The sequence below is a fragment of the Enoplosus armatus genome, chromosome 12 (assembly GCF_043641665.1).
Source record: "Enoplosus armatus isolate fEnoArm2 chromosome 12, fEnoArm2.hap1, whole genome shotgun sequence".
Taxonomy (NCBI): domain Eukaryota; kingdom Metazoa; phylum Chordata; class Actinopteri; order Centrarchiformes; family Enoplosidae; genus Enoplosus; species Enoplosus armatus.
In genome coordinates, this window is record NC_092191.1 from 19,347,200 (window position 1) to 19,371,536 (window position 24,337).

Below are 24,337 nucleotides of genomic sequence, written 5' to 3' on the forward strand. Positions count from 1 at the left end.
CTTGGTTCCGCAACAGTAGCTCATCACTTCAGCTGCAGCACAAACCGTGAAGCGGTCCAGCTGAACGCTGTGCCAAATGTTCAGCTGCATGCCAATATCCGAAAGTGTGACAGTGTTTCATGAAATGCTTTCTTCACTTCATTCTCTTGAAGTCCAATAACAATCCATTGGTTAATTTGTGAATGTAAATGACTCAAAAATGTTCTTATAATAGAATCCTGTAGTCTGTAGAGCTGTATGTTAGTTACTGTGATATTATAATTTTTTTGTAGTTGTGGCTTATATGATATAAATTGCCATCATTATATCTACTCAGAGCAATCGCATTGGTGGTGTGGCAATACAGCATCATGATAAATGTAAATGTCCTTGACTTAGTGGTCATGAGTGTGACTCACTTGAACATTGAACATTGAACAAGCAATACAACATTGAAATATCACCTTCTTAAGTTTAACAGTTGCCTCTTCACACATCCGGCAGACCCCCGGAGCCCTTTTTCACAGCAGACATTTTGACTTGTCATAGTAGGCACAGGTGTAAATAATACAATTAATGACGCCTGAGTGGTTTTGCACATGCTGGCTCACTGCCACGCTGTCTTGGCTTACTTGATCACTTGAACAGAACAGAACCGTGGTTTACGTTATTGTTCTCCGTGAAAAGGCCTATTAGCATTCATGTCGAGTCATGTTTCTGGCCACTCAACACACGTAAGTCCAATATTCACTCTAATAGCTCTGTTTGTCTCCATCAACTCCTGGCTCTTTAGCTCTTTAGCTGCTAAGCATGTAGCGCACCATGAGCTTTTTAGAGCTTTTCGCTGAAAACAGCTGTGTCGGGAAACAATGCTCATGAGAACTGTGAGAGTGAATGAAAACAGTAAAGCTGCGGGTTGTGAAACCAAAACAATGAGCTGAAAAACACTAAGATGCTCCGTAGAGCTGTGTGTGTATATGTGGTGGTGGGGGGGGGTTGGTTCAGGATTGTGTGGAGTTGGCAGACTTGCGTGCTCTCTGTATGCTCTCTCGGAGATTCATTCATTCCATGATCCTGACTGCAGCCTATTTGAGCGTTTGAACATGTTGCCTTTGTAAAGGGAGAGTCCATGGCTGCCCCCCTGGGGAGCCCGTTGCGAACAAGTGGAAAATGACAGGTTCCTGTCAGGTGTTTGCCAGCCTATGTAATGTCTCTGCGGCACGTCCTACTGTACAGTGACAGGGACAGGGACAGAGAGGAGTGATGAAGGAAGGAGGAAGGAACTGGAGGGAGTTGCGTTCCCTGTCTGGTTTCCTGTACGGGTCAGTGCATCTCACATGTGAATGCACACCTCACACATCTTTGGTCTCGCTTTTCTCTGTCTTTCCTTTGTTTAAACGCTTTAAATAATTAGCCTGCCTTATAATGCTTAGTATACAATGTCTCACAGGTGCAAAGTTATTGTATCTTCTCTCCGACATTATTCTACTTTCTCCCTTCACCTGTCCTTGCCTTCCTCTCCCCATAGGATGCTTTTGAAGTGCTGGCAGAGAGCTATGAGTTCAACGAGATCGAGGGTCCATGCCTGGCCTTCAGGAGAGCTGCATCTGTTCTGAAGAGTCTGCCCTGGGCAGTGAAGTGCCTGGGGGCCACTCAGGACCTGCCCTGCCTGGGGGAACACAGTAAGGCAGTCATAGAGGTAAGGCCCAGCTGTATTCAGAGTAGTGTTGTCATGAATCCACAGCACTTCATTTGGGCAGCCATACTTAAATGGCGAGGAGAACAAACTTTTTAAAGCATTAAAGCATGAAATGCTTGTTATCAACATCCATGATTGCTCGTTCTTTGTCTGCTGGATTTGATTTTCTGACAACATAGCTTGTGAACGCAAAGTTTTCAGAGGATGACTCGAATTTTTAAACAAGGAGAGTGTGTGCAAACAATAAATAATTGATTAAAACTGTGATGGATTACCTCTCTCACCACACAACTTTCAGGTCTCTTGAATTTGATTTTCACAGCTTTCACTGTTGTGAAATGATCTAAGATCAGTGGCTGCCTTGAAGGGAGAAAGTCAATCTAAATACTTTTGGAAATGCATGGGATATGTGATTAATGAGCTAAAACACTCAAAACCAGCAGGATGCTCGTTTAAAGGTCCCATATTATACTCATTTGTGCTCTTTTTATTCTATTTTTTATTCTGGGACTCCATTAGAGCAGCTTTGCATGATTCACAGTTCAAAAAAGTCCTTATTTATCTTATACTGACCCTTTATGCAGCCCCTCAGTTCAATTCAGTTCAATTTTATTTATATAGCGCCACATCACAACACACACAACAAAAGTCATCTCATGACACTTTACAAATAGAGCAGGTCTAGACCGACTCTTTATAATATTATTACAGAGACCCAACGGTTCCCACCATGAGCAAGCACTTCAGTCAATCCCACATACGAATTAATACACCAAATGTTTATTCATTCGCAGATGAAAATAGTCCCCAACAAATGCACTATTTACTCCAGTTTGAGGAATGTTTGTATAAAACTACAGTGCCCAACTGTTTTAGGAAATGATTGAACATTTAAAAAACAAGATTTAAGTCCTCATTCAGAACCAGTGGGCTCTGGGTTTAGTGCCACAGACAGAGGTAGGGAAGTCAGAAAGTATTGAAAGACAATTTTGGTCTTTTCATGGAAAACAAAACAAACAAACAAAAGCTCTAAATAAGGTACCTCTGGCTATAAGGAACGAGAAGTAGTGCATTTAGCTTTGTTGGGGAGAACTATGAGTCTACAAACTGACCATATACTGAAGTTTGACTTTTTTTTATGTGTTTTTATGTTGTGACTCTGGCTAGCCGTTAGAATCCGCTCTAACTGTTGTGAATCCAAGCTGACTGCAACTTTCAACTTGAACTTTTCTGTCTCAAAGGGGAAATTTGCAGTCAGACTGAACTACAGAGCTAAAGAGCATACACAGACTAAGACACAAGACACAAAATACACACAACCTAATATAAATTGTAAAGCACGTAATAATGTAAGACAAATGCTAAAGTGACAGCTTAAGATAAAATCTCGAGTACATCCAGCCATAATCATTCAGCCCAATCAATCAGTGGTTAAAACATCATTACCCACCAAGACTCATCACCAGCTGACTCATCGTGAGCATTTAACATTTTAATGTCCTGAGAAATAAAAGAATTTCAAGCTGCTGCCCTCTGTGAGGGAGCAAGGTACAAACTCTTCTTCTCTCCACGGAGTATTCCTTCAAATTATGTGCAGAGTGTCTCAGTGCTGCTGTCAAGAAGAATGTAGCTGAATCTTTCTTCTCCTAACAATACCAATCTGCACAAATATGCTTCCTGGAGTTGACAACGAAGTGGAATTTCATCTTGCAGAACACATTTGCCGTGAGTTGTTGAAGGTTAAAAAAATTCAATGTTGAGTTTAATCTTTCAAAACAGATATCAAAAATAGTTTTGAAGTTTCAAGTCCCAGACAGACACGCTAACCAAACTTGCCACACACACACACACACACACTGACAGGCATCACACAAATTTATCTCGCCTTTGTGAAGAAGAGTCTCATTGGGTCACTTGGCAATCATTCCCTCACCTACAGTCTCAGGGCAGAAATCATGGCGAGTTGTCAGGGAAAGTGTCATGAAGTGTTTTCTTGGAGAGAACGCCGAGTCCCTGTCGGAGAACAAGGTGAGCTCTGCAGTCCGACCCTCCGACACATTAAACCTAACGTACACACGGCGGGTCTCAGTTTCCAAGTCTGTCAAATCTGTCAGCACTGAGGCAGATTCATTAAACAAAATAACACAAATGTCTCGGGAGACCAAATTAGACTGCCTGTGAATGACCTCTCCCTGTTGTTCTTACATGATTCAGATGTTTTTTTTTTTTTCCCGCTAGGTTGTCTCTTTAAAAAACGATCGTGGCTCAAAACAAGAAAATGACATGACACGAAAAACAAAGTGAAACCAAACAGAGTAAAAACAAAACGCTTGATGTGCCTGTGAACATCGGAGTGACACTCTGTCAGCAGCACTCGCTGCTGACTGAACATCCAAAGTGGGGAAAAGATATAAACCTACTGACATGAAAGTCTGGGAGCACTGAGGCAGAGTTGGGGATGAATAGTCAGTGTATGTTTTCCTTGTGTGCGTGAGAGACGTTGTGCATGCGAAGAAGTGTGTCTTCCCCGGAGCAGGGAGTGTGTTGAAGCATTATCCTTGCGTTTGAGGTTGGCCTTAGCTTGAGGGTTGAAAAGCAGAGGTGGACGGGTGGATGCACCATTGAGCAGTGAAGGCTGCTTTGTACTGCACTGTACTCACAGTCTGGATCTTAGGCTCACTGGTTCATTGATCCAGATGTCATCCCGTCATGCTCAAGCTTAAAATGCACACACATACTTATTGTAAAACACAAATGTACGGACTCATTGTCAACACTAAAAAACTTTTACAATTCTCCCATGGAAGATGGCCGATATTAATTAGATAAATGCTGCCTGATTTTATGTCCTCACATAATGAAGACAGTTAAAATGTGACCAGCAAATTAGCGGTGCTCTGCTGAGAGCAGCAGACAATTAAACGCGGAACAAAGTTGTTTCAGAGCAAACAATAGAAGCTGGGGAAAACATTACCTTGGGCTTTTTATGAATGCCATAAAACCGGTATTAATCCCAGGTTTCACAACAACAAAGTCGTTATTTCTTGAAAAGAAATGGAAATGAGGAGCACCTGATTTAAGTGTGAAACTGTTTCCAAATGAGCAGCAATTTGGGGCCATTTGTTAATTGCTGATGGAACAGAAACCAGGGGAAAACATGCCGATGCTGACACCAACAGCGCTTTTCTTAATAATAACATCTACTTTTATGTTTTGCAGGAGATCCTTCAATGTGGCCGTTCGTTTGATGTCGAGAAAATACTCTCTGATGAAAGGTATCAAACGCTAAAGGTCAGTGGATGAAAAACAACTCCATCGTTTGCTGTCTCCGCGTTGCTGCTTTGAAATTGCTGTGAAAGTGATTTGCATTAGCTATCTCTAAAGGACATAAAGCTCTTCCAAACTTTGAATGCTATCCTCTTCTGAGAAGAGCCTGTCATTTTCAGAGCATGTCTTCTTGATTACGTTCTTACCTCGTTTCCTGCCAGCTGTTCACAAGTGTGTTTGGGGTTGGACCTAAGACGGCTGAGAAGTGGTACCGCAGAGGGCTGCGCTCATTCAGCGACATTCTGGCAGACCCCAGCATTCATCTAAACCGGATGCAACAAAGTGGTACATCAACATCTCCCCATCTCCTCTCTGCCACTCCACAAATTATAGACTGAAAATTTCAACTCGAGTTTGCTCCCAAGAAAGACTCAAAGACCTAGTCGTTACATTTCTCCAGGGGGGGGCTGCATGTCATTTGGGATTTTTTTTGTTCTTCTCGGTCCCATAGGAGCCTCCTTATGTAAGGCTTTATCTGTAATGTGTGACATGATGTGACCAGCAGGGAGTTTACAGTGAAAACACGATGGAAAAGGCAGCAGGGGAATTTTTAATAAAAATCTGTGAATAGTGACTGTGATGAGGGGGGGGGGGGCGCTTGGAGTGGAATTCCCATGAGCTCTCATCAGTCAGCTGGGCAGAAAGGGCCGTCAAGGCAAAGACAGCGAGGGGTCGCTGATTTACAGTGGGAGAGCTATGATTTATTTCGCACGTTAGAGGTATTTGTAAGGGTGGTTAATATTTCTGTGGGGAATCGTCCTTCATTGCTTTACGCTTATTCAGTTTAATTACAGATGCATTTTAAGATATTTTAATTCTGGACCAAAGTGGTGGACTAGCTGTTTTGCCACCAGTGTGGCTAAAAACAAACAAATAATGATTTGGTAAAAAAAAACAGGATGGAGAATGAAGGAACTGCTGTACAAGAAGTTATAGATTAGAGCATATTTTGCAGTGATTATTCTCTGAGGTGATGCAGTGCCCAACTCTGAAAGGAATAGCTGAGTGAACGGGAACGCAGCAATGTAGGAGCATCCGCACACGTAAGTAACATCAGCCTCAATTGTTGTCAGTGATAGAAATCCCACAGCGCATTTAACGTACGTGGTTAAATGTCTCAAAGGGAAATACTGATATGTAGCTTTTCATTAGTCTGCATCATTTCCTCGGCTTCTTCTGCTGCTCAGGATGTTGCTGGGTGCATATACTGTGGCACTGCATGAGGTGGTAATTCAAAACATTATATTACACAGCTCGCAGGTTCCCATTCAGTTTGAAACTCCATCCGATAATGCATTGTGCTGACAGACATCTTCATCAAACTGGCCATAATCCATCATTCAGAACACTGCAGTCTCTGCCGCGTGCAGAGAAATGCCAGCTTTTGACATGGAAAACGTGTTTGAACCCTGATCTCTCCACTGTATTGAAACATGAATTTATTTTATTGCCGCACAGACAGAAATATCATTAAAGATTGTGTAATTAATTGCCGGCGTAGCTCCGTCTGGCCTAAAAGAAGGAAAGGAGAAGTAACGATTTTTATGTAGCACATAAAAATAAGAAAATACAAAGTGAGATGCATGAAATCAACAAGATACCCATCAGTCCATCAATCACAATTTAGCTCAGTATCTACGGTGGCTGTAATCCTCTTGTGTCTGCAGCAGGCGTGCACCGCTTGTCGCCTTCTATCAGCCGGCAGAACATATCATTTTACTTTACTTTTAATTCACCCCGACTCTCCTCTTCCCCAGAGCTAATGGCTATGATTGATGGCTGGCTCCCAGACTAATAACCACGTGATCTTTTCCCCGCAGGTTTCCTGCATTACGGAGACATCTCCAGGGCTGTCAGTAAAGCAGAGGCCCGAGCCCTGAGGAACATTATTGACGAAGCTGTCCATGTGATCACACCGGACGGCATACTAGCGCTGACAGGTGGCTTTCGCAGGTACAAGACTTGTCTCCTCCTTTCAGCGTTCATATGGTAGTTGAAATAGAACAGCACGTCCTATCCTGCATTTTTTCTTTTTTTTCCACTAATGTCAAACTAATTTTGGGGTCTGCTTGAATCCTCATCCTTGTGTGTGGGGGTAGTAGCATTAGATCTCATGATCTTTTTGTTCTTGATCATAAAAAACGGACTCTTGAGTGCACAGGTCATTCCCAACATAGTATTGCGTTTACATTAAGACCCTGAAATGCACTCTATTGTCAATTTCGAGTGCACGGGGAGTGCTCTTGTAAAGCTACCTACTAAGTGCAACTATTTGCTCACAGCTGGCGCCTCCCTCCGTTGCCACCTCTTTGTGCTGCTTTTTTTTTATTTTTATGTGCGGTGCTTTGTGCCTGAGTACGCGTAGAGCACTCCCGATCTGTGGGGTTGTAAAAATCCAGCCATAACCAGTGGCGTGCGTGGTAAATAATTCAAAAGCAGTCTGGCAGTAAGGACGGGCGCTTGCCTCTCGACAGGGGTGACAGGGCTGCCACAGCTTAGCTGATGGTCTTTAATATTGCTTGGGCTACAAACAGAGTTCCCTTTTTTCTCTTAAACTCTTGTGAAAGTTTCCCTTTTCGCTGTGTGTTGTATTCTACCATATTCCAGTTTGTCAATTCATTCATTCAATGAATTAACATATGCAGTCAACACAGTTTATTGTTGAAGCTCCAGATGATGAACTGCGACTTTAGAATGTCAGTTAAACTTGACAAAGAGACAGTGAAGTGAAGTTCTTTTTCGTTCTCTGAAGAGTTCCTTGAATTTTTTCACCACCATCTACATTTAGTTTTGATCTTGTTGATCTTGATCCTGTGAGTAGTTCCTCCATTTCTTTTGTGCATTGCATTGTGGAAGACAACAGCACGCTCAGAAATCCAGGTTTTTTTTAGCCTACTTACTGACTAATTTGAGTGACACATGATATACTCCCTTTTTGGACCATCTACTGGACCAGTCTGTTAACTGACCGCCGATAGACAAAACTGAAACCAACCCTCAATCAAACGGTAAAACAGCAAACAAGCTGAGCCCCAAATTCGAGGTTATGGAGCTTTATTGGTAACTGTAATGTCACTATTGAATTTCAAATTGTAATTTCTTACACTACTCACTACTCACCACTGAAAAAAAGACATCACATTACTCTAACACGTTACTAAGTAATGCATTATTGTCCAAAACTGTTTGGGACACAGCTACAAAGTCACAAAGTGATTCAGTAATGTGAATTATAAAGCAATATTTACCTAAGGTTTGCTAACATTATAGCCACCATAAGCTACCGGTCATACCAAACCAACTAAGGCTGTGGCAGTAAAACCCCTGTGCGTATTGAATTGAGCAAAGGCGCATTTTACTGCTTATGAATTCAACTTTTCATCCCTAAGAGCAAGATTGTGTTATTTCTCCTTTCAAAGGTACAGAGTCCCGCTTTGACGCCTGGACCACGGTGTGTGTATATTTAATTTGTCTCTGTGGTTATAGGTCCACAACTTTCCCGAGTAAAGATAGTATCAAACAGCATCAAGAGAAAAAAAAATCCAATATCTCTAATCTTCAAAAGGATAAATGACAGCTGGAATGATATCTGATTATGTAAATAACTGCTCCTCAAGGGGAAGATGTGGTAAAAGAGATGAGGAAAGTGATTAGAGCATCATGGATAGTTAACATCAAGAATGAAGGGGAGGAACAGCACAAGATTTATGGGCCTGGAGTCTGCTGCAAAGCGTAAAGGGGCCTATGAGAGAGCTTTTATGGCTCTAAACTCGGGGAGATGAAGCACACATTTACTGTCATCTCATATTTGGAGCAGGCTTGGGGAGTATTACGTGAGACCTAATTGGAATCATGCAGAGCTATAATTGAAGAACGATGACTTGTACATTATAAGTCAGTAAGTAAGTAATTTACCTTTATCTTGTTGAATAGCAGATTCTCTAGACATGGTTTAAACACAGCGGGAGGCGGTATAAGGCCTATTACACCAAAATAGTTTGTATGCTCTCCAAGATGCCAGCAGCACCACTAATAATCCACTAATTCTCTTCAGTGTGACATATCTGAAAATGTTCCCTTCCAAAGTCCTGTCAAAGCTGGATTTAATTACCTATAATTTCCAGCGTGATGTAGAGTCTCTCATTAGCTTCATCTTTCCAGCCGATAGCCCTTGTCAAAATACACATACTATATACCTCTTTAAATAGACATGCTCGGCTCTGGCAAATCTTTCATCTCTGGATAACATACACAAAGACGCAACTCGGCTCCCAAAAGTTCCACGGAATGAGCGCCGTGCTCCAGTACACTCAAGCTGTCATGCACTTCAGAGGGAAACAGCATGGCGAGGATTTGTTGATGCCACTGACATTAGCCTTATTGAAAGGACAGCTGTGGAAGGCGGGTGACAAGTCTTAAAGCGGTTTTGTTGGGGGGGAGGATTAAAAATAGATTAGGCTTGAAAATACAGCTTCCACCACCACAGTGTGTGAAAGGCTCACGGGGTGTCAGCGGAGCACTGTATTTATTTTGGCGTGAAGCCGGCGAGTCCCCGCTGTGGATCTTATTTAACATCAGATTGTCTGGAATACGACTCAAAGTGACACTGATGAGGGGGGGCAATGGTGTCTGCTCTCAAATCCTCAAACGGGGGCCAAGCCCCGCTGCATTGTTTCCTTCGAACAACACCCGAGATAAGTAATCCTTATCAGTTTAGTTCAGGGATTCAGGATTTTTAAAAGCAACTCTATTGTCAGCTCGCAGGGGAAAGAGCAAAACAAGCTGTCTGATGCTGAGGTATAGCCCACGCACTCGCTGCTTTTTCTTGTTTCTATGTTATATCTCCCTGATTATCACCTTGTTTTTCTGTGTTGGCAGCAAACTCCGATCGCAAGTGAGATACAAGGTGAAGTAATGCATGGGCCTGCACGAACCTGTTTCCCTGACCAGCTACTTTTAAGTGAACTCTCTCCTTCCTGCAGATGAATGCTTCCTTTGAAATTTCCAGCAGCAGCAACACTTCCCACATCTGTATTATTTATACTTGTCGCCCTGTCGTCCACACAAATTTGTAAATAACCATGTATATTTTATAGGCTTTGTGCAGAAAGAATTAATAATTCAGCATTTTCCCTCACGCAATAAAATAGTAGACTGGCTGGATTCAACTGCTTTGCTCCGAGTCGCACTAAATTGAAAGAAACACTGGCGGTGTTGCTGTGCACAGTGTGTTAACAGTCCATCAAAGCTAATATTTTCAGCCGAATCTTCCCGGCGTTATCTCCCCCAGAGCAGGAGTGGATGCCTAATGCTAAAGAAAAACGGTGTTCGGAACTCTGCACCATTAGAGGAAGAGAAGAAGAAGAAGAAGAAGAAAAAGAAGAAGAAGAAAAAGAAGAAAAAGACCCTCTTTGCTCGGGAGAATGTGCCTGACCTGCTGTTGTCTACTTTTTCTGCTGACTGGGGTTGAACCAGAAGAGGCATCTGCACAGACCCAACACATACTAATGCTGCGGTGCAATCAGGAAGGAGCTGGAAAATGTAACGCCACGGTGTCTTCTCCTGAAATAACCACCAATTCCCTTGTCAGCCCCTCACACACACACAACCAGTGTTCGACAAAATCAGGCTGTTTTTTAAGCTCTGATTGGAGGTAAACTGAATTTATGCTGATAATCACTCTGTCTCTCTCTCTCTCTCCCCCCACTTTGGTTTTTTTTCTTTTTGCTATTCACGGCACACATTTATGCAGTGCACTCGACTGAATTTTGCCAGCGCAGCAGAGGCTAGCAGCGAGATTCACTTAACAACTTGAGCGCGCTACAAGCTGGAAGTGTTGTGGATTCTCAGCGTTGCCAATTAAGAGTGTTGGAAGGTTCGGAGGGGAGTTGCTCATTCAGCAGATGGAAATCTGAGATGCAGTCTCAAATAGCTGTGTCCTACCACTCCACTCATTAAAGAAGTGTCAAGGTTTCACATAAAGGCCTACATAAATGCCACTGAGTATAAACACTAGTGTGGAAGTGAGTACTCCCACTTCTTCGTCTTCTTCTATTATTTTAGAAAGAGAATAAATCACATACAGTCGCAGTGTAAATGAAATGGCTGTGACTAAAGCAGCATCTGCTGAGTGAACCTGTAGGCCAGACACTCATTCTGTTAATACCACAGGGGTACATGCTCTCTGCCACTAACGCTAGCCATTAACATCATCACGCCTTGTGGAGCTCTAATGGCTGTTTTCTAATACTTCCTTGCTCCCCGAATTAGCCACGGTGACCCTTGAAGCTCTCCCACAAGCCTTTCACGGCCGCTCTCCGTTCCTTTAATGTTCCTCTCTCTCGCTGCCGTCCCATTTGCTGGAGGCGGCAAGGAACGATCAAACGCGGAGCCTCGTGGCAGCCGAGGCTTCTGTCGCCCCCGACATTCGTTGTCATGCATCGCTTTGTTGTTGGCTGTGACACCATCGCTTACCTTCTACATGATTCCTCCTATTGTTTAACAAGAGGTTTGTGAGTGCGCGTGTGCGAGTGGGTGTCGGGTGGTGATCAGTTTGAAATGACGCCTGGCCTTTTGGCAGGTAGCGCCGGCGCGGGCCAAAGCCGAGGCGGCAGCCAACTCGAGCGGACCACAGCCTGGCAGGGGGAGGCTTCTGTCATTTGCGGGGCAACGTCAGCGCTCGAGGATGGTGTTTGCTGCGCGTGTTTTGTGTCTGCATTGTTCTCACTTTCACGACCGTCGAGGCTGCTATAATCACAGGAACCCACTGTTTCTTTTCAGCGTTCCGTCTGACTGCGGTTTGAGTCATCCTGCCTCAGCATGCATTTGAGTGAAAGGCAGTGGGACACCTTGGACAGGTGGTCAGTCCATCACAGGGCTCACACACATACAAACACATTCACTCTCGTATTTACACATTGGAGCAGTTTCCAATGCAGCTGAGCTTCTCACTGTTTTTTTGAAGCCACCATTTTCTCGTTGTCTTGCTCGAATGCCGACAAGCAGACCAAACTAAATGCAAATAAAGCCAGATACACGTTTCTTTGATCATTTGAATTATCGAGACTTTCTCAGGAAACTTGAGCCACTGAAGTCAACAAGCTTCACTATAATCCGGTTGTAATCTGAATGTGGCCAGCTGTTCCTGTAATTGTGTTGACTGGAGGTGCATATGCAACCCTGGCACAGCACGGACCAATCTGGAGAACTGGCTGGAGCGGGATGAATATTTCACTAACAGGAGGAATACATTATCAGCAGGCGGAGTTGGAGCGGGCTTCAGTAATAGCCACTCAAATCAGCTCCTCTCATGACCTTCAAAGCACAAATATATAAATATAGATGTGCTTTCAAGGACAGGAGATGTGCACACATCGATTTCACCTTCCAGGAAATATTTCACTTCCTGTCACAGTGTGTTTTAGAAGTTACAAGTAACGGTATTTTTGCAACTAAACATTCATTAGTAAAATTAAGCACTTCTGTCTTGTGGGTCGCATGTAGTTGTTGTTTACTAAAGCGACTAAAAAAGATTTCTCGTGAAATAGATGGTGCTGGAAGCGTTGCAAATTCCCACCGGGCTAAACATACTTATTTGACATTCAGATTCATAAGATTTTGATAATCAAATGGCATGAATTTACATTTTCCTCAGCCTACTCTTGACAGTGTTGTCCTCAAACAAGTTTTCAGTGAGGACACAGTTTGAATCCAGTTGAGAACAGATCTCACTTGACGTGACAAAAGGAATCCCAATCCCGAAACCATAAACCTGCCTTAACCATAGTCATATGGTTTAAATCATATGTCTAACCCACTGCGTGTGAAAGGGCTACTGAAATACACGATCAGACATCAATCATCTCAAGCTGCATCTCCAGAAATGGAGACATCACTGTCCTGAATAAAGCCAAAAGTTGGGCGAGTCGTTGCGGCGCGTGGTCTGGCACCACCCAATTTCTGAGACTAGGCACCCACTGCACATGTGAAGCTTTTCATTTTAAGATGGAACAATGAAGTTGTCCTATATGCTACAAGTGTCGCTGGAGTTTTGACCTCTAAATACTTGACTTCTGTCATAGCAAGGATGGTATAAAGGTGATAAAGTATGTCCACAATAGACGAGTTTACAATCTATTCCAATTCTTCCTCTGCACTGAGGAGCTGTACAGCAGAGTGTGCGGCCATGTTTGGTCTCTGGCGTTCTTCTGGTAACACTCCTTGACTTCATGCTTCTTCACAGGATGTTTTGCTTGTACGCCCCCTGGCGTTTCGGAGAATACTGCAGTGGAGAGCACGTTGAGCACAAACGCCTCTGTGCGCGCTCGCAGCCCCGCACACGCCACGGTGTTTCACGCGAGCATAAACAAAGCTTAGCAGGAGTGATTTGAACACGTGTGTGACGTAACTGATTCAGACTCCAGAATCAGTCTGACCGGAAGCTTTGATATGCCTTTTGTGTACATATCTTAAGCACATGCAGGAGGACCCCTCTGCTGAGCTTTCCACTGTATCTGCTCCTGATAATCACTTGATAATCACTTGCAGTACCTTGCCTGCAGTTGTGCTGACGGAGAAAATGCATTGTGTAAGCGCAGTCAGGCTCCATATGGGTCTGCTTTATGACACTGATCCAAGTAGAAAATGATGATTCTCATAAAAGTTAAAACTCTGACAGCTGAGGCAACAAAAAAGGGCGCTTTTACACTTAACAACTTGGGACAAATTACTTGTTTGAATAATGAAAAAAGTCAGTGCCATTAGTATGGCCTGTGCTTTTAATAGCTCCGTCTGCCACCTTCCCTCTTCATCAGTTAAGGGCTGTGACTAAAAGATAATTCTTTTCATTATTTCTTAGACTCAGTGAACAGTGCTATGTCTTTATCTGCAGGGAGAAGGAGTTTGGTCATGACGTAGACTTCATCGTGACCACGCCTGAGCTGGGGAAGGAGGACAGGCTACTAACCGAAATTATTGACAGACTGAAAAAGCAAGTAAGTATGTTTTGTTCTTTTTGCACTTAAGGGAAGTAATTAGGATGTTGAACCATCTTTTGAGAATAAAATGTTGTGCTTTCCCGACAACTTATTTAATTAGAAGGCGGTATTGGTTTGAATCCAAATCACTTAATTTAAATGTATTTTGGAAAAACAACTCCTGGATAAATTGATTAAAGACTATGGTAAACATGAAGGCACAATTTTCTGGACAAAATAACAGAATAAACAGAGGTTCCTCTCAAAAACCTGAATTTTTGTATTTCTCGAGTGTTACATTACGACAAGTAGGAGTTCAGAACACTGTCTGAACACTGATTTGCATTTAAATTGTTTTGACTGGTTTAGAGTTTCAAGAAACTAAACCTTTGAGGTCCACCTGTGTTTCCAAATGCGTAATCAATCACTTTTTAATTGTAGTTCCTCTTTAAAAAAGTGAATAAGCTGAAGTGTACAAAATAATGACATTTCAAACCCCATGAGGTAATATCTATTGCAGGTGTCTTCATAAATTCAAGTGGAGATTTACGCATCACTAGATTAAAACGGGTTGCACCACAAAGACTAGGTCTCACGCAGAGATTAGTTACATCCACATACGATCAGGCCCTGGCGATCAGATGTAACTGACAAAGTTAACATTAGCTTGTTAACACATGACCTTTTTAGAGTGAAGAGTGAAAGAGGTAATTAGGAGTATGGTCAACATATTTAATGATGATGTAATCTAGGAGTCCATTTCACAAAAATAAGACAATATACCTCAAATTGCAATGCTACGCCAATAACATTACACTGCATGCAACCCTAACCCAGTGGCAGTAACTTCCTGTTTACGTAGTTGATTGCTTTTGATTGGACGACGCTATTGATGTTTCCTATCAAGAGATTTACACATTACTAAAGTCTTTACTAGCTAAAAACATTCTTAGGTTTTAATGGTGAAAGCAGATTTATTAAATCATCAGTTTGACACTAGCTCGAAGTGGCTAAGAACATAGGATGGACTTGACACACAGCTTAAGCAGTAATGGATTTCCGAATAGCTGGCGTGACCAAACCCAGGTGTTTATGTTAGTGTGACCCCTGTTGATCTGACAGTGTTTTTGACTCTATGGTAAATGTCCTCATCTGACCTATAGGGCTGCCCAACACTCTTTAATATTTTCCTTTGCATCTCCTCAGACAGTGATGTAGAGTGATTTGTGTCTTTGGATTTACCTTGACCCTAAGCCACTTACTGCTGAAACCACCGAACTAAACCTGATCGAACAGGAGAGACATTTTTTGCATGCATGCTCTGCTATCAAATGTTTTTTTGAATGAATCACAAAAGATGGAAAAAGTGACTGTGAATTGATCCGTCATAACTTCCTGTGTGATTCGGAATTGATAGCGCTATTTAGATGATAACCTAAATCCAAAAGCCAATCTTTCATTCATTGTCATGGTAGGACACTGTAAGATTTTCTAGATGAAAATATGAAGAATTTTATAGTACTTCTCGCCTTAAGGACACATCTCTGACTGCAGTGGAGGTGGCATGTTTCCATAATAAGGCATAAAATCGAGTTGGTCACTTTTCCATCATTCAGAACTGTGTCCTTGGAAACTCACAGCAACCGTTTTTTATAACGCTTGGAGAGAAAGGTCCGTGGTTCTGCCGATTTACTTGGGGAAAAGAGAATCAGGTAAAAGAGAAATGGCGCAATTTAGCAGGTTGCTCTAAGAACTTTTAGCTGGGCTTTCAAGGACCATCGGCAGCCCTGGAGTCCCTTTAATGGAAAAAGGATCCCTTAATGGAAAATGGGCGAAAGGGAGAGGTGGGTGAGAGGAGAGAAAGAGGGAGAGGGTGAATGTGGAAGAGAGACAGACAGATGGAGGCTGATTAAAGCGGAGAGAAAGTGAGCGGAAAGTGAGAATAGTGAGAAAATGTGTGAGTGAGAGATAAAACACAGAGACAGACGTTGTTAATAGTGGGCTTTGTTTACATACACATAATGGTTTAATTATTGGCTGTGTTCAAAGGAATTACAATTATTTGCTGCTAATATCACAGTAATGTGACAAATATCAATACGCTTTTGAAGTGTCCAATTAAAAGTATGTGTGTGTGTTAACACATTTATCAAATTACATTAAACTGAGGTCTTAATCACAATTGTGCAGACAGAAGTCCAGCTTGTTCAGTCACACTCACTGCTTTCACTTCGTCCAGCTCTTTGGCTTTACAAGATTATATGTGGATGGAGATTTCAATAACAGCACGTTTTGCATTTAAACAAAAGGGAAACATCGGAGTTAGTGTAAAGAGCTTTGTTGTGTGCATGCATAGATGCAGCCCCAGAGTGGAGGCCAAGTCACTTTAATGTCTGCAAGTTCAGTTATACAAATGTTGATTGGACGTGCAGTAAGATAACCGGCGAACATGAGTCAGAAGTAAAGAAGTCAACTTTTAATAACAATATAAATGGAACTGGTAGGCAACCATGAATAATGACTTTGCCATTTGAGTGTAAGGTAGTTCCTTACACTACAGACCTTTTCTCTCATGCCCCCCTTTGAAGCTGAACATATTTCACATTAACATTCGAAGCACATGTTTATCATAATATCATTTACAAGAACGTGAACTTTGTGTTTCCACATGTTTCTCATTAGTTTCTGTTGTGCAAATGAAAACTGCAAGTTTCACTTTGCTTTGAGTTTTTTTGCATAGTACAAAAGGCTCTTTTGCGATATTGAGAGTGAACTGGAGAGCAAGATACGCTTCTTTATATTTTGGGTTTGACTGACGTGTTTGCTTGATGAGCATCACCAGCTTTTCTTTTCTTCCCTGTCAGAAATTCATTGTAAAGTTTAGTTGATGGTAGTATCAGCAGACTGAGTTATTAGTCATTTCAATAAAATGAATGGGTCCTTTTTATGCATGCGTCCCGATGCAGAGGGCTCTGAACCCGGCTCAACTGGGCTCTGCGTTGGCCAGTCAAATATGTGGACATTCCTGGTAGATTACTTTGTAATGGGAATACTACATCTCTATCGTTGACCTCGTGACCCGTGTCATTGTGTTATAAACCACTGTGCAGTGTTTTTGACATCTAATAAGCCTTCGGTTTTATTTCTCGGTGACCCTAACTTGACTTTCTGGACCGTATTTCATCGCCTCACCGGCACCTGAAGCAGCACGCCCCCACCGGCGCAGCTCCTTGCATTGAACGCCCACTACAACGCAAAGGACATGTGAGCCATTAACACAGCTTGTGCAGACAGCTGTATTGATTAAAATAGAAGCGTAGCTGTTCCGCCAGACAGACAAGTGAAAAACACTGAAACGCCTCCTGTGTAGGCAGTACTTTAAAAAAGCATCTTGCCCAAAACAAGACCGGTGGTTCCCCCCCCTCCACTTCTTACAGTGTAGTCACGTTGGAATCACTTCATGGCCTCTATAGACGTGAGGAATGACTGCAGCAACCAATACAACTCTTCCATGTAAATATGGCATGTTTGTATTCTATTAAGAGATAAGTATATCTTGTGTAATATATAAAATCCGAGACCAAACACAGGTGTGTGCAGTGTGTCTTCATTGTCCGTTGACAACACACCAATCACACCGATGACATTAAGTCTCTATCAGTGCCATGCAGACAGTTGATAGCGATGACACAACATGTTACAAAAAAAGCCAATGCAAATACATTATGGACAATATCACCTACAAGAAACGTACAGCATGTGACCGTTCTGTAAAGGAGAAAAAAAAAAGAACAAGGGAGAGGATGTAGAAGGACTTTTCTTTGTCAACACAGCTTTCTCCCTGAGATAAATGTGAAGTTGGAGAGGGTCACGAGAGGAGACAAGTGTTTGATGAAGAGCAGGGCCGCGCTTGTCTAGTCTGGCTGTCGGCTTCTTTTTTGTCATCACCGGGTTTAAAAATAAATCCCTCCGTCCCCTCTTCCATCCACACCTCCGCATGCCTCCACTCCTTCAGTGGTCCACCCTGACAATAATTACCTCCTACTTACTGCACGCTACCACTTGCAGCCACTTACGTTCGCTATAGGTAGAGGGAGCGAGGTGTATGTGCGGGGGATAAGGATGTAGAATGGATGTTAGACAGTGAATTAGGCGGGGTGGGGCAGGTGTTAAAAGGGAAGGGACGGCGTGATACGACCGGAAGCTTTCTCCTAGGCAGGCTGGATGGAGTGCGGATGCAGAGGGGACCGGTCCGCGGGGACGAGGACACAAGAGACAGTGATTAAGTGGAGGTAGCGGAGGTTGACTCTAAGTCGTGTAACCTTGTCATCTGCAATCAAGCCCCTGGGGGCCCACGTGTCTTCACTCAGGCCTAATATCGTGAGCGGTCCCTGCACCCCCCCCCACCCCTTCAGCACCCCTCTTCAGCCTGCAGGGAGTTAAAAATACATCTATCTGGAAACGTCCTTGTAAAAACGGGTTCATCATCCCCCCCCCCCTCCCCCCATCCCTCCTGCTGATATTTTGAAAGCATAACTTGGGGGCAGAGGCAAGGTCAGCCACCAGCTTCTGTGGCAGACAGATGAGATTCAGCTTGGCCCTGGTAATAGCAACAGAGAGATGGAGAGGGCCGTGTTTCATCCTCCATCCATCTATCATCTCTGTCTCTAAATACTGTATAAGTGCTGCTTTGTGAAGGCTGAGCTTTCCGTCCGCCATTATTGTTCCGCGTTTGGTCTGAGTCAATGTGGTTAGGGATCGGAGAGGTTTTCCCTTTGGTTGAATAAGTGATTCAGGCGGAGCTGCCCGCGCAGCCGGGGTTATTTTGCAGTCACACAGAGTTAGTCGCTTCGAGATCTAAATAAAATCTGAAAGGTAAAGGCTACTTTGACTGACATTGAGAGGACACACATACAGGGACACGCACAAACTGCCGCACTTTAATTTCAGCAATGAGTCTCTTTCATTCCGGCGAAGCTCTGAATCAAAGTCACAGCGCGGTTCAAACGGTCCTGGCTAACACGCGCTAATCTGCGACTTGAAGGCGGGTTTTTCAAGTCTCTTTCTGTGAGTCAGAGAGAATGCGAGATGAGATCAGAGCTCCTCGCGTCCCTGACAACATCGTGCCCGTCCTCTGTGTGCAGGTGGCCTCGCCGGCTGCTGCGACCACTCATCTGGCTCTCTCAAGAAAATACCCCGAGCAAATAATCAAATCGAGAAAAAAAAATAAATAAAAAGCTCAGCTTTTAGATGACAATTTTCAGCGCTCAGAGGCGAAGCTTTGGGGGAAAGATTATCTTCCCGCTGTCCTCCTCTGTAATTCCCTCTGTAAACAGTTCTGCTGGAATAAGCTTACTCTCAGATGCTCGCTGACATTACCTGCTGCGTGGGGGATGATTACAGAGCGCTATTGGGCTAAACAGCCCCCGGCGATGCTGAGACGAGGCAACTTCATGACATCCTGTTTTTGTGCTTGAATTTGAGAGTGTATGTGTGTGCCAGACAGAAAGAGAGAGACTGAGAGAAAGCGGCTCTACTACAGTGTGTGTGTGTGTGTGTGTGTGTGTGTGTGCGTGCGTAGGAAAGAGGGCCGCGAACCTCATCGAACGAAGGGCATCCATATTCAGACACTTAATGATCTGTGCAACTGTCACCATAATTAATACTTTTCTCTGAAGGCATCAAAATGATTGAAGGCTGAAAGAAATGCCGGAATATCTGCCAGAGTAAGAGGGGACCTACATCCGCGGCCTCATGTGTGAGATGGGTTGTGGACCTTCTCCCACAACTTGTCTCAAGTGTGGCTCGCGGGGATTTTAATTTCAGATTAGTCAGTGTTTAAGTGCTTTTATGCTGTCATTCTGGCCTCATTATCTAAGTGGGAACTGTCACTGCCTTTAGCTAAGCTATTACTGAACATAAAGGGAACTTTAAGAATCCCTCTCCCTGCCTATTATTGGAAGGTGAATGGTTATCTGTAATTGCAGAGGGAGAGCGGTGCAGGGGCACAGCAGAGGGTGACATCGAGAATTTTTTTTGCCTGCAATTGCGCGACAAACGAGCCCACCCCTGAAGATAATTAGAGGAGGAGAAGGGAGGAGGGGGCCGGCGATTTCTTTCACCGTCACCGCCTCGGATTTCTCAGCACCTGCTTTCTGGGTGCCCTCAGGCGAGCGCCGCCCTCGTCTGCTAACTCGCGCAGTTCCGACGGCCGGGCAGGACTGTTTAGTAACGGCCATTCGGGCCGTGCCGAGTGGGTGTTTAATGCTTTGCGATTAACCTCAGTCATTGGCTGGACAGGCAGAGTGGCTGCTCGCTGCACTCGCCTCCCCAATTATTACTCTTTAAGGAGAGCGCAGCAGATTTATGGCCAGTGAGAGGAGAGTAGTATCCCAACAATTACGCCGGGCGCCGGAATTAAATTGACAATTTGTAATCTTAATCGTCTTAACACTCCTGCATCCGGGGAGAAGCATAATCAGCCAGGGCGAGGCCCGGAGGAAATCAATTCACAGACTCTCTGTCTTTCTCCTCGCTCTCCTTTCCTGTCTTTCCCGCTATCTTCTCGTCCGGCCATTTCTTACTTTCTCTCACAGGTTGAATGTACTTTATTCACTAACTCTCTTGCTCTCACTCCATTTCACTCTTTTCCACACTTACGGCTTTGTTTTTCATCAGTGGCCCTCTCTCCCTCGCTCTCTTCAGCACACTGACATCTCACTTGGCAGAGATTTCCATTATCTAAGGAGTGGAACCATTTACCAGGGAATTGGCCTCAGCCATCTACTATGGCTGACTGGAGGCTCGTCTTTCTATTGGATCTTACTCTTTCTTCACCACTCCGGGCTCAAATAAGACTGATGACAAGTCTGAGCAGATGTTCGCACAGTGGGTCCATGTCGTGTTACTGCCCCCCCCACAGCCCTGTGGCTACCTCTGTTCTTTGTCCCATGACAAAAGGTTTTTTTCAAGCTTAATTTAACCAATCAAGTTAACTTTGCTCTTGATCAAATCAATGATTTGATCAGATTTCATTCATGTATTAATTTCACGAGTATCAGCATGATATACGGCAACATCTCAAATTCATCTCTGATTTCCATGGCGGGGGGGCAGTGATAGGTTATTCATGCTCAACAATCAGTGTAATTTATGGCTGAATGAAAGTTATGTTGTTGTTGCCTTTTTTTTACTGCCACCTATGAGACCAAATTATTGATTATTATTAGATGTTACTGTGTCATTTTTATTGGGATTTACACAAGCCTTGAGTTTACATTGTCACCCACAGGCGATTTATGAAAAATGAGGCAAAAGTTTTGATACAAACTATAAAAGTGAACTTCATTAAGGACGCCAACCTTGGGGGGGCCATATATTATTATCAGAGGGTCCAATTGGGCCTGTGGGCCATTACTTTCCCACCAGTGGTGTACAGCCAAGCGGCTCTGTTCGGCTGTACTTAGGCACAGCCATGTTTGAAGCTAGAAGCTAGCTTGCTAACAATGCTAATGCTCACAATGACAATGCTAACACGCTGATGTTTAGCAGGTATAATGTTTACCATGTGCATCATCTTAGTTTAGCCCTTTAGCATGCTAACACTTAGCTTGCTAATTAGCACTGAACACAAAATGAAAAAAACACGGTGTGTACCCCAAATCAGACCCATCCACTTGACGTCATCCCCAGAAAATTCCTCTCATTCCTCGGCTCACTATTTTAAGATGGCAAACATCCAGCCTCGTTTAAAGAAACATAACCTTGACTGAACCATTTTCAGTACCTCCAGGCCTGTATCTAAGCCGCCTCTTATCTCCAAGATCATGAAGAATCTGGCTTTCAAGAAAGTTGCACTGCTCATGGAGAGCACTAACATTTTGTAAGAGCTGCAGTCAGGTTTCTGAAACTATCTGTGTTGAGATTTTAAATGATGAATCCAGAAACAGGGAGGTGCTCTGTGATAGGGCTGCTGCATTCAATTACAGCTACAATTTGGCTGCAAATGATGATGAAAGTTTTTTTTTTTTTTTAAACCAGGATTTTAAAAAAGGGCGCTGTATTCTCTGTAGCTGTACTTTCATCCTACCTGTCAAATAACAGAAAAGGGGACTTAAAGGCTCAATTCTAGGTCAGGCAGTGGGAGCAATAAGCGTCCTTGTCTGCCAGACTGGCAATTATTGTTACACTGACAATATCCACCAATTCTTCCAGCAAAACATTTTATTTCATGGAAATTACATTGCTTTTTGGCAGATATACAGGACTGAATGCCATCAAACTTTCTGCAGCTTATCTGGGACAATACAGAAGTTGTTTTGATTGCCTGGACAAAAATGGATCTGACGGTCCCCTAACAACTAACACCAAGCCATGAATTGAAACATTTTACTGTAATTGAGCTTTTTGATCCGAGTTTAAACCTTGAGCAGTATTCCAGTAATTGAGTCTTTTATAAAGACTACACAGTTCCTGCAAGTCAATGACACAGAGATAACCATGCAGGCTTTTGATATCCTCTCATCTCATCTTACATAATTACCATAATGCATGACTCAGGTCTGGCAGAATCCTCAGTGCTTTTGACCAAGGACTAAGAGACCACACATGTCATCCTTACTTTGGCGTCCATTTTAGAAACTGATGAATAGAGTCGTTTGATATGTTTAAGGCTGATCAATACCTTGCTTACAGATTATACTTCAGTACTTTTAACCTTCTATGAGCCAGCGTGCAGGCTCTGATCCTCAGATAGGGCTCCTCTTGGCAGCTCCGAAGTCTGGGCTAAAGATGAAACGTGACCGGGATTTTGCTGTCAGGGCCCCTGGGTGCTCGCTTGGAAAGAATGACTGGCTGTCCTCCTTAAAGTCACTCGCCAAGAGCCAGGCAAAAAGGCCTTTTCATGATTTCAGTTGCATGGCTTTTACTTAATGGTTATAGAGAATATCTTATGGACAGATGTGTGTCTTGGACCTATACAGTAGTAGAAGCAAGCCCAGTAAACCCAGTAAACCAATACTCATGCTAAAATTCTTTATTTTTCTCTCTTCACCAGGGCATTCTGCTCTACTGTGACTACCAGACCTCCACCTTTGACATGTCGAAGCTTCCCTGCCACAGGTTTGAGGCCATGGACCACTTTGCAAAGTGCTTCCTGATCCTGCGGCTGGAGGGCAGCCAAGTGGAGGGAGGTCTCCACATCGCAGAGGGGGACAGCAGAGGCTGGAGGGCGGTGCGCGTGGACTTGGTGTCGCCACCTATGGATCGTTATGCCTATGCTCTCCTGGGCTGGAGCGGCTCCAGGGTATGAAGGATTATACAGGCCGAATGACAGTGAGCAGTAGCTGCAGGTAGAATCCATGGGTAAAAAAAGAAGTTAGTGTATTTCATGATCAATCATATCTTGTGCGTGCCAACACCATGTAATAACATGTTGCTAGGACACAAGAGCAACATCAAGGTCAAGGTCCAGGGAGTCTTTGTTTTACCAAGAAGGGGAGTTTGAAGGGGAGATGAACTAAATATAATACAAAGTCATATACAAGCATACAATATTATATAATGATATCAGTAATGTCTGACATAAAATACCTTCTTTCTTCCTTCAGGAAGAAAGAAATGCACTCAGGCATCACTATTTCCTCTCAATGCCATAAAAACAGACAGAAGTAAAACAGATATTTGGTTTCATTCAGACTATTGATTCTTTTCTTTCCACAGCAGTTTGAGAGAGACCTGAGGAGGTTCGCTCGAGTGGAGCGGCAGATGCTGTTGGACAACCACGCCCTGTACGACAAAACCAAGGTACTCCGAGCAACATTAGGTGCACACAACAGCTGGAAGTGATTTCTCAGGCCATCAGATAGTACTGTACACTAGCAGTGTAGCTTAAACAAGGGCCACAATATTGTATCTCAGAATTGGTCAGCGTGAAATACCTCAACACATTCATACATGTGACATGACAGTTACTGTACCACAATGATTTATGCTATGAAATAGCTTGAAACACACACACACACAGAGTCTTGCTATTAGCCATTTTGGCTATTTATATATGAGGCAATGTAGTGTCAAATACTCATCCGCTGTAGATTTTAAAGGCGGTAGTTTTATCCTTCACAGAGAGCAGTGTCTGTGGTCAACTCAAATTCACATTTCAGTTGCAATGTACTCCAATCTGCACGTTTTCACAGCAGAGAAAAAGTGTCAAAATATCAATAGAAAGCACTGACACTACTTCTGCAGCATAATCCACTTCTCTGCTTTCCATCCGTTTGCTCAGTATGTTCCAGACTCTTTTCAGCAAAAGATCCCAAAAAAAAGCCAAAATGCATAAATACAGCTCACCATACGA

At 43.3% G+C, this 24,337-nt stretch overlaps 1 protein-coding gene across 1 annotated transcript in view; it reads left to right on the top strand.

Annotated features, from left to right (window-relative positions):
* dntt (deoxynucleotidyltransferase, terminal) overlaps positions 1–24,337 on the top strand; it is a 65,808-nt gene that overhangs the window by 16,425 nt on the left and 25,046 nt on the right. The window contains exons 4-10 of the mRNA XM_070916239.1: positions 1,508–1,678; positions 4,898–4,969; positions 5,167–5,290; positions 6,826–6,958; positions 13,896–13,998; positions 23,036–23,284; positions 23,701–23,784. Of these exons, the coding sequence (XP_070772340.1) occupies positions 1,508–1,678; positions 4,898–4,969; positions 5,167–5,290; positions 6,826–6,958; positions 13,896–13,998; positions 23,036–23,284; positions 23,701–23,784 (936 nt within the window). The remainder of the gene's footprint in view (positions 1–1,507; positions 1,679–4,897; positions 4,970–5,166; positions 5,291–6,825; positions 6,959–13,895; positions 13,999–23,035; positions 23,285–23,700; positions 23,785–24,337) is intronic.